This window comes from Pelobates fuscus, chromosome 3, assembly GCF_036172605.1.
Source record: "Pelobates fuscus isolate aPelFus1 chromosome 3, aPelFus1.pri, whole genome shotgun sequence".
Lineage (NCBI taxonomy): Eukaryota > Metazoa > Chordata > Amphibia > Anura > Pelobatidae > Pelobates > Pelobates fuscus.
Window position 1 is genome coordinate 164,869,227 of NC_086319.1, and position 13,979 is coordinate 164,883,205.

The 13,979-nt window shown below is 41.4% G+C and overlaps 1 protein-coding gene across 1 annotated transcript in view; it reads right to left on the reverse strand.

The window, feature by feature from the left end:
• Positions 1 to 291: 291 nt before the first annotated feature.
• Positions 292 to 13,979, reverse strand: part of LOC134602599 (protein mono-ADP-ribosyltransferase PARP12-like) — a 64,309-nt gene continuing 50,621 nt past the window's right edge. Inside the window, exons 8-12 of the mRNA XM_063447627.1 lie at positions 13,114 to 13,210; positions 3,745 to 3,826; positions 3,412 to 3,542; positions 3,112 to 3,263; positions 292 to 1,294 (exon numbers count right to left, since the gene is read on the reverse strand). Coding sequence (XP_063303697.1) covers positions 978 to 1,294; positions 3,112 to 3,263; positions 3,412 to 3,542; positions 3,745 to 3,826; positions 13,114 to 13,210 — 779 coding nt within the window. The 3' untranslated portion in view covers positions 292 to 977. The remainder of the gene's footprint in view (positions 1,295 to 3,111; positions 3,264 to 3,411; positions 3,543 to 3,744; positions 3,827 to 13,113; positions 13,211 to 13,979) is intronic.

Genomic DNA, 13,979 nt, shown 5'->3' on the forward strand with positions numbered 1-13,979 from the left:
TCTCTGTACAGAGGGCTAAGTGTGTCTCCATGCCGTGATTCCTGCAAGCAGTAGGGGTGACAGATGTTAGCTCACCTATACATCACCTACAACCTATCCACTTCTTCGATCAATGAAACCAAGAGAGTGTAAGACAGTACATATCTTTTCAAATAGTAATAGATGATTGCTCAATTGCAATCTATTCCTTGAGAAGACCTTATGAGGATGGCCATATGCCACAACTGGGTGGAAACTATACTAATGTATGTAGTAGAACCCATTTTGCATTAGAAATCAGGGATCAAGCAATCATTCCTAAAGGGATACTTTAATAATACATGTATTTATGCAATATAACTGTAAACACATCTAAATACATGATAACATTTGATTCTTGTATAGTGAACACACTGAATATTCTCCTCAACTAAAATGTAGAACCCATAGTATTAGTCAGGATTTAACACAATCTCTCCCATTCAAATGTCAGAACAGAAAGCTTTATGCAAATCGGGTGCATAATGTTTTACTGTATATTACACCTTGCTGCATCTGCCCTCGCTCAGGATATCTGACGTTTAACAGTGACCACTTTCAAAGGAAAAGAAAAAAAACAAAACATCTGGCTGCTATTTGACAACAGCTCTCCTCCTCTGTGATCCAGCAACTCTTTTACAAGGCTGCCAGATACACTACTATCATCTAACCATCCCATGAACGATGACTTTGAACCACACATGGACTCAAAGTGCCCTAATTTGCTGAAATGATTCAAATAATTATTTAAAGAAATGTTTCTAATTTGCGGAATAGAAGCATGGATTATGGAACTAAAACCACTAGTAACTAATTAATCATAGTCATGTCTTGTGCTTGGCTTATTTTGAAGAACAGCTGTTCTGCATCTATCATAGAGAAACACAAACTTGTGGGTTTGACCTTGAAACATAAAGGAGCATACTTGGTCATGAAGAAAGCATTTTAAACATTTTGACTCATATTCTATGTTTCTTTAGGGCGCTTAACAGACTGTTTAAGTTCCTGGGTTCATCTGAGTATTTGATAAGGTATTCTGGATATATCTGATGCTTCTCAAAAATCACAAAGATTGATGGATTTCTTGCATTGTCTACGCAGCTATCAAAGAAGCTAGATGATAACAAGTTGTTTTTGGAAGGCGGACGAAGGTAGGAGGACTTTCCTGGTGTGTAATCGCCAACCAGCACACGGGCAACAAACATTACCCGTAGTGGAGAGTCAGTGCGTTGACTGTAGTTATGGGAATATGATGAATCTCTGGCAAAGTAACTTCCTGTAAGAAATGTGTCATGGCAAAAAAGTATTAAGTGATTTAAGCAAATTATCAGCCCCTCCAACATATACCAAAACAACCCAATTTACCTATATAAAAGTTGTCTGGAATCTAAATTGTGTCACCCTAGTCCAGTGTTTCCTCTAAGTACATTTTCTGTGGGTGACCAATCTATGAAACTGTTTACGAAGGGATCTTTATAACTAGCACATTCTGCAGCTTGTACTGAGGACATTTTATGCAAACTTAAAGGGTATGTGTTACCAGATTTCTTGCAAGCAGCTTTGTCCTGAAAGGAGATATAGTGCAATTACCATACTACTATTACTGTCAGCTGGCTATAATTGAGAAGAAGCTGGGAAGTGTGATCTATCCTGCCGCAGACACAACTATTCTTCCTCCGCTAAGCCACTGGGCATAGTAGGCATGGGCCAAAATAAAATTCATGCACACTGTAATAAATGTGCTTTCTTGGTGTTTTCCAGGATGATTGAAATAAGTCTTTCATTTTTAGATCTTCTTGGGTTAAAGGCTCGCTAGGTTAATACACGTCTATATTAACCAAAAGTTAATACGCAATCTGACTTACGGTTTCTTCAGGTTTATTCTTACAGTTACTGATACATAATAAAATAACAAAGGCTGTTACAGGATAATGGATGTTCAACAGCAGATGTTAATTGCTGGACTCCTGAAGGGAGAGTTACACTCTACATAGTTAGAGAACAGCCGGACAGGAAGAAACTTGTGGTCCTTGTTCACTATTCTATATAGATATGACCATAATGACGTCAGAATATAACCCATAATGCTGTACTTGGACCCATTATCTTTAATATTTTTATTACTGACATTGCAGAAGGTCTTGATGGTAAGGTATGTCTTTTTGCTAATGATACAAAGAAATGTAACAGGGTTGATGTTCCAGGAGGGATAAGCCAAATGGCAAATGATTTAGGTAAACTAGAAAAATTGTCAGAGTTGTGGCAACTGACATTTAATGTGGATAAGTGCAAGATAATGCATCTTGGACATAAAAACCCAAGGGCAAAGTACAGAATATTTGATAGAGTCCTAACCTCAACATCTGAGGAAAGGGATTTAGGGGTAATTATTTCAGATGACTGAAAGGTAGGCAGACAATGTAATAGAGCAGCAGGAAATGCTAGCAGAATGCTTGGTTGTATAGGGTGATGTATTAGCAGTAGAAAGAGGTAAGTGCTCATGCCATTGTACAGAACACTGGTGAGAGCTCACTTGGAGTACTGCACGCAGTACTGCAGACCGTATCTCCAGAAGGATATTGATACTTTGGAGAGAATACAGAGAAGGGCTACTAAACCAATTGCAGGATAAAACTTACAATGAAAAGGTTAAAGGATGTTAACACTTATAGCTTGGAGAAAAGATGAGACGGGGGATATGATAGAAACATATGCATAGAACTGCATAAAGGGAATCAACACAGTAAAGGAGGAGACTATATTTAAAAGAAGAAAAACTACCACCACAAGAGGACATAGTCTTAAGTTAGGGGGGGAAAGTTTAAAAATAATATCAGGAGGTATTTGAATAGCCTTCCAGCTAAAGTGGTAGAGGCTAACACAGTGAAGAAGTTCAAGCATGGGATAGGCATAAGGCTATCCTAGCTATAAGATAAGGCCAGGGACTAAAGGGAGTATGTAGAAAATTGGGCGGACTAGATGGGCCGAATGGTTCTTATCTGCCGTCGCATTCTATATCTTTTGAAACCCCAGCTTCCTGGCATGTATGTAAGCACACATTCAGACTTTAATCTGCACACACTACTATCTCACCTTTACCATATGCTGTTCCATGTGCACCACATATTCTCCAGTCAAAGTTCTGCTGGCAAATTGCATCAACAAGTTTGTCATTAGTGCCATGGAACAGCTGCTTCTCTTCCACCTCATTTCCTCCATTGTGTTTCTTCATCTGTTCCTTTTGCCTGTAGAAGAAATGCCAATCGGGCAAGAAAAGCCCATGCAAATATGAAATAGCACCTCATCAGCCATTTTGTATTTTAATATCACTGGCATAAGGGCCTGTGAGTACCAGGAGGACCAGTGAACATGGACAAGGCAACTCTTACTTACCACTGGTAAACCTCCCACAGAGAAAGGTTTTGAATTCGATGGATGCTGTTAATGTTCATAGATGGTAATGTTCGACGAAAAGCTGTGTCGATTTTATTATATTCTTCTGATGATTTACCTAGAGGGACAAGCTGCAATATACACAGTATTTAACATAAAATACAAAAATAACAACATGAATAGATAAAGTAAGGGGCAGATATCCAGACCCACATAACTGCACAAGTATGGCCTCTGGTAAGAACTTATAACAATGTTGTCCGTGTGTTACCACTAGCAGATTTGTTATATTTTATTTTTATAAAAAGCTCAAAACCAAAGTAAAGCAGTTACCTTATAGCCAGCATCAGGTATATCTCCTGTGTCCCACTGTGGTGGGGTGGACTTCTGACCTTCTTTTAATGACTCGGACTTCCTATAATGTCACAAAACATGAATAGAGCCAGTGTTATCTCAGCAAGTCTATAGCAGCTCTAATGTCTTAAAACTGAGCAGTTTGTACTTTCAAATTTGGGCGTGAATTACACTCTATTGGCAAAGCCCAATCAAAAATTATTGTCGGGATTCGGACAATATTTTTATCGAATTTTGACCTGATATAATGCCAGCCAAAATTTTAGAAGACAAATCCACGCAAATTCCCACACAAGTCTCGAGATAAGTGAGACTTGCCTGTCAGAGACCTCTGATTGGTTGAAACGAGTATCCTCCGGGGGAAAAACCCAGGGGACAGAAAGGAGGTCCTTATAGTATCTGCATGAATTAAAAATATAGTTTTAGTGGGATAACTTAAAAAATATATAAAAGGTAACCAAACTGTAATTAAACTAAGGAAAAAAGATAAAGTAAAAATTAAAAACTGAACCAAATAATGTGGAGGGATAAGCCCTTATGAATAGTGTAAAACTCACTGGAGACGTAGTTCCACTAAAAAAAAATAGGGCACCACAACCACTGCTGACCACTAATCCTATGTTGTTACTGAAAACCATATGGCTAGCTTGCTCAATATGGTGAAGCTCTAGATATACTTCAACAAATGAGGACTGAATCCTATAATTAATTGCATAAAGCAGTTGTATCTATCGGTCTAGATGAAGTTACTGGTCTCCCTGATTGCTAGAACTTCAGATCACCATAATCGCCTGGATGGGTTAATGATATGGACATGTTGTAATGATAGTATCTAAGGCTAATGTTTCGAACAGTTGAGGTGCTTACTATATCTAGATGAATATACAGTGTCTAAGTATCAAATGTCGTATACTTTGTTGCTAACTACAGTCTCATAACTGTCTGGATGCCGGTTAGCTTCAAAAGGTTCAGATACACAAGGGAATTACCCTCATTCAATTATCCACACCAATCATCCCACCATAATCAAAGTGAACGAACAAAATTGTGCAGTGATTTTAAAAATCTAATCCAAAGACTGCCTGACGCGCTTTTCGGCGCTGCTAAAGTGCCTTCGTCTGAGGCATAAGTGGAAAAGCTCTGTACTGGGTTGTTATTTAAATAGTATTAGAACCAATAGAATAAGGAGGTGTGTCCTTAGTTCCCACCAAGAGGTGTCAGAATTTACATGGACCAACCCTGTAAATTTTATAGGTCACCCCACCCTCCTTTTTTGCGTAGCGTTTGCGTATTGGAAGAAAAGAATATTGAATGGGTATAATGATAAGGTGGAAAACCATATCATTGGGAAATATGTCAAAATCCATATATACCAGATCACAAGGATTAGTGTGTGTTGGTGTGTGATGCATACATACTTTCAATCACAAGTCTGTATTCCCACACCTGTAGTATTGTATGATCAGTCCCTGTCAAAACGGGTTAGTGTAATTTAACTCATCCAATTCAATATTAGTTTGTATTACAACTTTGGGGTATAAACGTAACATTTGTGTCAATTATGGAGAAATGACTGTCAATAGACAGTCAGACAGAGGCGATTGTATGCAGTGCATTCCCTCAATGGATATATGGATTTGCCCTATAACGAAGGTATATTGAACCAGATAGATATGTAACCATCCAATCATCAATGGGGCTGATTTACTAAATGATGATTCCTATAATACAGCAGGTATGTGCTCACGCACAAAGTCCTCATGTACTAAGCTATAGTACGAGGACAATGAGATATAACTTATGAATAACAACCATTTAGATATCGAGTATAAAGCATTTTGATAACCCATCACCTGGCAGAGTCGCTCGAGGATATCTAGTAACATGGTGTGCGATGACATATGCCATAAGGTAGTATGTCAGACCGCAGGTGATGGTATGGAGTGTATACTGGTGACCGTGTGGTAGAAACAGTCAAAATAGTGCCACATTGTTTGTATTTTATGAGCGATCCCTGTCAGATGGAGACCGGAAGATTTATCACATCCAAATCTATATAGGTTTGTGAATACTGCTAATTGATTCCTATGTTTATATAAAGTTAATGTATAACCAAAAATCAAGGAAAAAATGGTAAATAGATATGCCCCATATTTATAACAGAGATATAAAGCATTCAAGTGGATGCCGTCTAGATCTCCATAGGGCTCACTCATTAAACAGTAATTCCAATTATGCAGTAAGTCAGTCACCCCTATTGTAGGGAGGGAGTCCTCAAATAAACTGATATGATGAGAGGGCAATAGGGCATGGCTGATAACCCTACAAGACCATATAGTATAAGGACATAATCCCAGATCAGGTCGGTTTTGTCCCCGAACGGCAACTTTTCGAAAATACTAGGCGCAATATAGATCTAATATGGAGACAGGCCACCCTGAATACCCCGTCACTAATTGTATCACTAGACGCTGAAAAGGCCTTTGACAGGGTGACCTGGACTTACCTGTTCACAGTGCTAGAGCACCTAGGGCTGCCAGGGGAATTCATTGCACCCATCAGAGCGATGTATAGCAATGTCCGAGCCCAGGTCCAGATCTCGGGGGCTCCCCTCCACCCCTTCAGCCTTCACAATGGTACCAGGCAGGGATGCCCGCTATCCCCACTCCTGTTTGTTCTAGCCCTTGAACCCCTGCTGCAGACCCTTAGGCAGCACCCCAGAATCACTGGAATCACAGTGGGGGGCAGCGAGTTCCTGGTCTCGGCCTACGCCGATGACGTATTGCTAACCCTCACTAACCCATCCCAATCCATGGCGGCTCTGCAAGAAGTCCTCCTGAGATACGGGGAAATCTCGGGCTATGTAGTGAATATGGCCAAGTCCAGCGCGCTTCCTGTGGGCATGTCGGCAAATGACGCTACAAAGATAGGACACGAACACAAGATACGCATCGAGCACACCTCCATTAAATATTTAGGAGTCCACTTAACCGCAGACCCCAGTAAACTATTCCAATACAACTACTCTCCCATTTTCAAAACCCTAGCAAAAGACCTGGACAGGTGGCTTGACAAGCCGATATCGTGGGTGGGACGGATTCACACTGTTAAATGAATATCCTCCCACGTATCCTGTTCCTATTCCAGGCATTACCACTGCAACTGTCAAAAGCCCAATTACAACCACTGCAACGAACCATAGGCACATTTATCTGGCAAAATAAACGCCCCCGGATTTCAAGACAGATCCTTTATAGACACAAAACAAGGGGGGGACTGGGGCTGCCGTGCCTATATTATTATTACCTAGCTGCCCAACTAGCTCAGGTGGCGATGTGGCACACTCCCCCAGGCAAAAGGAAATGGGTAGATATTGAATCCCTCATGATAGGGGCGGACCTACCACAATTTGCCATGTGGGTTCCGAGAGAACAAAGACCTATACTCAGAGTTACATGCCCGGCGATTCTAAACTCACTTAGATTATGGGACCACACCCACACGAAATACAGCCTGGCATCCTCACCCTCCCCCCTAATGCCCTACCTCCGCAAATGAGACTTTACCCCAGGCATGACTGCCAGGGATTTCAGGAACCTGGAACACACCGGGATACAGAGGATTTGCCACCTCTATAACGGCCCCGACATAGTAGGGTTCAACGACCTCTCGCAGGGGAGACACCTCACACCTAGCGATTTCTTCAGATACATCCAATAACAAGACTTCGCCAAACAACCACATATCAAAAGCGCAGCGTTGAAACCGCTTACATTCTTTGAACACTGGTGTATATCAGAAAACTTGCCCCGGGGAACGATCACAATGCTGTATGCCCATCTTTGTGCTAAGACGAAAGAGTGGTGCCGACTAACTTACGCTGACCAATGGGAACAGGAGCTCGGAGAGGTCCTGGAGGGAACGGAGTGGCAAGAGATTTGGGAGGCCAACGCCACCGCCTCTGTATGCGTGACCCTCCAGGAGCAATCATTTAAGACATTGTTCCGGTGGTACACCACCCCAGTAAAACTACTGCGGATGAGCAAAACTATAAACGACGAATGCTGGAGGGGTTGCGGACTAAAGGGTTCGTATCTCCACGTGGTGGGAATGCCCCAGTATGGTCAGGTTCTGGAAGGGAGTCCAGACCCTCCTGAGCCGGGTTTTCTCCAGGACTTTAGAGCTGGATCCATGGGTCTATCTGCTCAGCTGGACCAGGGCTGAGCAGAAACTCATACATAAAATTACCTTAGCGGCCAGGAAGGCTGCAGCAGCCTCATGGTTAAAACCCTCCACCCCTACCGAGCCCGAAATAGTGGCCAGAATTAGAGAGATAAGGCTAATGGACGACCTAACAGCTAGACTCAGGGGGTCCACTAAAACTTTTCACAAGATATGGGACCTCTGGGATGACAGCGAATTTGGTTGAACCGCCTCCCCCACTCCCCCCCCCCCCACTCTTTGTTGACCTCCAGACAATGATAGCCTGGCAGGGCCTCAGCACCACGTACATCCCCATCCCCCCCTCCCTTAGCTCCTCCGCTCTCCTTCACGTTAGGACTACCTCTATAAATTGTCTCCCCCCTCATCCCCATATGAGCCCCAGGGGCGGCCCTAAACCAAGGGCATACAGGTAACACACAATCCACATCCTTGCTTGCGGACCTAAGATGTATTCTATCCCGCTCACTGGGGGAACTACCCTTTTACATCTACGCACTACCTATAAAATAGAGCCTTTGCCGTCACTGTCACGTCATAGGCAACAACTCTTCTTGACTAGAACAAAGACACAGGGCGCCCACGATGCCAAGCCAACTTCCATGAGCCCACCGTCCGAACCCTTACCTGGTTGGTAACCTCATGACGCGGGTATCACCCACACAGAGAAGGGAACTAGACAACCAAAACCGGGACACAGTATAGCGGTGGAGGACTGCAGCATTATTAGTCCCTATCTCCCCTATCCCCCTCGACCCCTTTTTCTTTTTCAACTCTGTCCCCCGCTCCCTCTTACCTCCGTCCCCACTTCCCTCTCTTTCCCTTTGCTGTACAAGGGAACCTCACAATTACAAAAACCTCGCTGGAATTCAGGGATACAAACCACTGTATATGCATATCCTAATATGTCACTCTTTCATTACTCTTCTTACTTATGTACTGTAATAACTGACCCAGTTTTTATGTGAAGTGGGCTTCTGCGTAAGCCTAAAAGTTGTTAATTGCACTCCCTTTCCTGCCGAGTGAAAAAATAAAGAATTTAAAAAAAAAAAGTATAAGGACATAATGGCATCCCTTGACTTGACAGAAACACTCCAAAATATCATGAAGTATGGTGTAGAGGGACATATATTATATCCTGTAAAGGAATCTTGAATTGCTGCACCACTCGACTTAAACAACCCAGTTGAAAAGGAATAGATCCCTGAATGGTACCTAAAATGTAACCTTGTCAATAAAGAAAATGAAAATACCCTCCCACCCCAAAAAAATAAAATTCACAATATATACATATTACAGATAATGTCTCTCAATAAATTATGGCAATTGCTCATTATTTGCTCTCATGTATCTATGAATGGTGTAAATGTAAATCCTTCATTAAGACCTTTTGGAACCAGAGTGCCATACTTATAGATCCAGAAGCATTCCCTCTTTAAAAGGGTTTGATTCAGGTCGCCTCCTCTCCGTACTTTCTCAATGCCTGCAAATCTCATTCCGTTTGGTGACCCATTGTGTTGTGCTCTTACATGTCTCGCCACCGGGGTATCTTTATAGTTATTTACAGAGTGGACGTGCTCCATCACTCTTCTCTTCAGAGGTCGTATAGTTTTGCCCACTTATTTGAGACCGCACTCACACGTCAAAAGATATACGACCCCTGTGGTATTACAGTTAAAAAACTGTTTGATTGTACATATTTCATTACCAGTTGAGTCTGTTAGAATTTTGGACTCTTTTGATATGTATCTACAGGCTACGCACTGTCCACACTGGTACGTGCTGTGTACTGTGAGCCAGTTGGCTTTCTTGCTAGTGGATGAAAAATGACATTGCAGAAAAAAATCAGATTTTTCCCCTCTGTGCTGTAAGTGCCACTTTTGGGGTTAATACCCGCGTTAAGTGAGGGACTTGTGTTAGTAGTGGCCAGAACCTACCCATAGTTCTTTTAGCAAGGTTCCAACCTGAACCAAAGTTGACAACACATCTGATCTGTTTGGACATTGTCGGTTGAATGGTATCCTCCAATAGCTTAGTAGGTCAATAATGATAGCTTTTTGGTACGCTTGTTTCAAGCTTCTATTAGGGTAACCACTTTCCTTAAATCTCTGTCGAAGTAGCATCGCTTTTTAAATGAAATCAACCAGGGACGAGCAATTTATTCCTAGTCTAAGGTATTGCCCTACTGGGATACCTCTCTTCAACGGTGTAGGGTGATGACTCTCCCACCTCAACATAGTGTTTGTTGAGGTGGGCTTGCGATATAAAGTGGTCTGGATTAAGGACTCTTCCGTGATTGTAACGGTACAGTCAAGGAAGTTGAGGGATAAATACCCCACCTTCATTTTGAATCTAAGATTCAAGTCATTGGCAATGAGGACATCGTCGATTTATCTCTTCCACAGGAAGATCTTGTCGGTATACTCTTTCAGACCATCGGAAAAGATTATATTTTCTTCCCACCACCCCAGGTGCAGATTAGCATAAGATGGAGCACAAGACGCGCCCATCGCTGTTCCCCGCACCTGGTGGTAAAATTTCCCATTAAAAAGGAAGAAATTGTGGGTCAGAATAAAGTATAAGAGATCCAGGACAAACATTGTATGGTTTTGATGTATCGGTCCCCTGGTCTCTAAAAAATGCTTCACATGGTCTATTCTTGTGGAGTGAGGGATTGATGAGTACAGGCCCTCTACATCAAGACTACACAGTATAGCACCTTCAGGTACTTTTTCAGATGCTATGCATTTTAGAGTATTCTTAGTTTCCCTCAAATAAGAGGGCAGTTTTTTTTACGAATGGTCGTAAAATGTTGTCGACATATGTACTTCCCCTACTGGTAAGATTGTTGGAACCTGATACAATAGGTCTGGCAGTAAGATTAGTATGTTGTTTATGTACCTTAGGGAGGCAGTAGAATGTCGATACTGTAGGGTTTTTTACAAATATGTTGGTGTAATCATCTTTGGACGGGACAGGACTCCCTTGTCATATGCTTTATCGAGGAGATGTTTAAACTCAGTCTGGAACCTCATCGAGGGATCTATAGTGAGCATCTTATATGTTTGTTCATCGAGTAGAATGTTCTCAGCAGTCGTTTTTTGTTTTCATACTATTTAAGGGTTATCCCCTTGGTGGTCCCTATACACACATTACTAGTTCCTAAGTGGAAACTAGTTTTCTTCTTTTCTTGGTTGACTTACAAGCCAGCATATCAGGGCGCTCTGACTGTAACTGCATAGCATGAGAAAGCCTTTTCCAAATAAAGAAGCTCAGTCTGGACCAAATCTATGATGGGTGAAGCTAGATTTTCTGTTTGCCATTGCGTGTTTGGTTTTAATTTTTTTGGCGTTGTCTTTTATTTTGGGAATTTGATCTTTTTTTTTTAAAGCCGTGACTTTAATTTTCTTTTTTACACGTATTAGTTTAATTGGGTCCCTCTCAATATTAGGTAGGTCATTTTTTATTTGGTGGGGGGTGGCTGGAAGCTTGAGAAACTTAACACAATTTTGCGGAGTGGAAAAGGGCATATTCACATCCCTTTCCTACATTTAATTTATTTAATTATAGCCCCCATCCACTACCTATGAGTGGGTGCTGGGGGGTGACAACATTAGGTCAGCTTGGTTATTGGTTTAAAGGGACACTGAAGGCATCATAACTGCTTAATTTTATTGAAGTGGTTATAATGTGTGGAGCCCTCCAGAGCACCGTCCCTCCATTCAGCATTAAATGTTTTTCTAATGTTTTAATTCTAGATGAGTCCTCAGCAACCAATCCCCTCTGTACTGCTTGAGCTAAGGAGGAAGCATTTGCCTGGGCAGCAATGGGTGGCTGTGATTGGCTGAGTGTGTCAGCTGACCGATTTCAGTGCCATTGCAGGTCTGAATCAGTCTAACCACATGGAAATGTGTAATCTCTGCCTTAGCAATACCTCCAGTGGGGGCAGGGCTACTGATAGCAAGGTCCCTAATTCCGTGTTAAACTGCTCAATAATGGTTTAACATGGAATGGATGGGCAGTACCAGGGGACTCTGGGCACTATAACCCATTCAATGAAATGACTATAGTGTCTACAGTCTCCCTGTAACATTTGGTCCCCCACAGTTTGATTTAATAGCCCCCACCCTCACCCATTGGTTGGGGTGGGGAGGAATACTGTGCCCCCCCCATACTGTGATTAATATTAGAGCCCACACTCACAGGCTGAAGGGGGAGGCTGAAGGGGGACATTATGTCTGTCTGTCCCCATAGGTTTATAAAAATTATAGTTTCCATCATCCGTCTGCGATCACCACCCTAGTGAACACGGTTGGGGGCAGGTGGGGACACTATTTCCCCCTTTCTCTATTATTTAATTAAAACCTCACTGTGGGGACATGGGAGGGACACTATTTCCCCTTTGCTCTATTATTTAATTAAAACCTCACTGTGGAGACATGGGAGGGACACTATGTCGCTAGTCTTTTATTACAGCAATTAGCCACTGGCTGCACGCTATTTAGTGGACATGCCTCACTCGCAGCTAGATGAAAGGAGGCATGGGGGAGGTATTAAGTTTTACTTGTACTAATGTAATTGACCCTTACAAGTGTTGGCCGCCACTGATTATGTCTTTGATAAAATGGCATTGAATCGCCAAATCGATACTTTCAATTCTAAGTATGATAGTGAATTAATATTTTTAGAAAATCAATGTTATTCAAAACAATAATTATCTTCTCCCGACAAGTCTTTAACAGCGGGAATTAAATTCATTTGAACGGATAAAAAGCATACCACTTTATTCTTTTTTTAATATTATTATTTACATCCCTCATGCAAATGCCCATTTCCTCAATAAATGGCCTTTCTTGGTTTATTTGTACTTCACAATCATGGTGCTGCCATAACATATTCTCTGCTTTACTCAACAAACAGTAAATACTAGTTTATATGAGATTTACAAAATGTACGCCAAACAAGCACAGGAAGAAAAATAAATAAATCAATAAATCTGGTGATTTTCAGTTATTTGGTTTAACTTTTACCTAAAGTTTGCTGCTCATTTTTCAACCCACTATAATTTAATGCTTAGTGAATAGCCTGCTATATTAAGCATGTATATTTTTTCTACTGTTTTCTTACCTAACTTTCTTTTTCTTTACATCCTCCACTGACACAAATGTAGGTCTCCTGCACACCATCCTCTCTGTTCCGTAATGAGTATTTCTCTGGATCATGTCTGCAATGCAAAGGAACCAGCTATGTGATGCCTATTTTTATTTTCCTTTTACAAAAGCTATAGCATTCTACATAAAATAACTGGGTTTATTTTGTTTGATACAAAGTAAAATCAAGGACAATAAACAACACTTAAGAATCACATTTTTCAGTCATAACTGGGATCTATTACTCACAGAGGGTCTGTAAACCCCTCCCCCCCACCACCCCACACTGTACTGCAGCTACATATATTACAAAGTACACTGCTGCTAAATAGCAGCCTGCAATGCCTTACGTAATATAGAGCCAAGGCAGTTTTACTTCATTTATGTTGCTATTATGCAAATTTACAGTCAAAATTACTATATTCTTCAGGCATTTTGTCAGTCTACATTCCTCATAACAGACTCCTTAAAAATACCTATAAGTAGGGTATATGATTAAATATATATTTCTCAGTTCTTAACCTACTGTATGTGCTAAGATGTGCCAGCTCTTGACAAAGGCGTATGTAAACGCTGAAACGTGCGTCGAGCGTTTTGCCGATGCATTTACATTTAACTAAGCATTTCTTTTCTACTTTTTACCTGGGTTTGACGGATGTCCGCATTCATTATTTATTTTTATTTTTTTCAAGTATGTGCTTACATAAGCTCATAGGGACTTGCTAGGCTGCCTTGAATCCGCAGTTTAGTATCTATGGCCTGCCTGTGGGCTAGATAGTAAGCCCAGGGTTTTCTATGATATTGTCTCCTTTCCTCTAAAGTTACTAATTTCGGAGGGGGCTT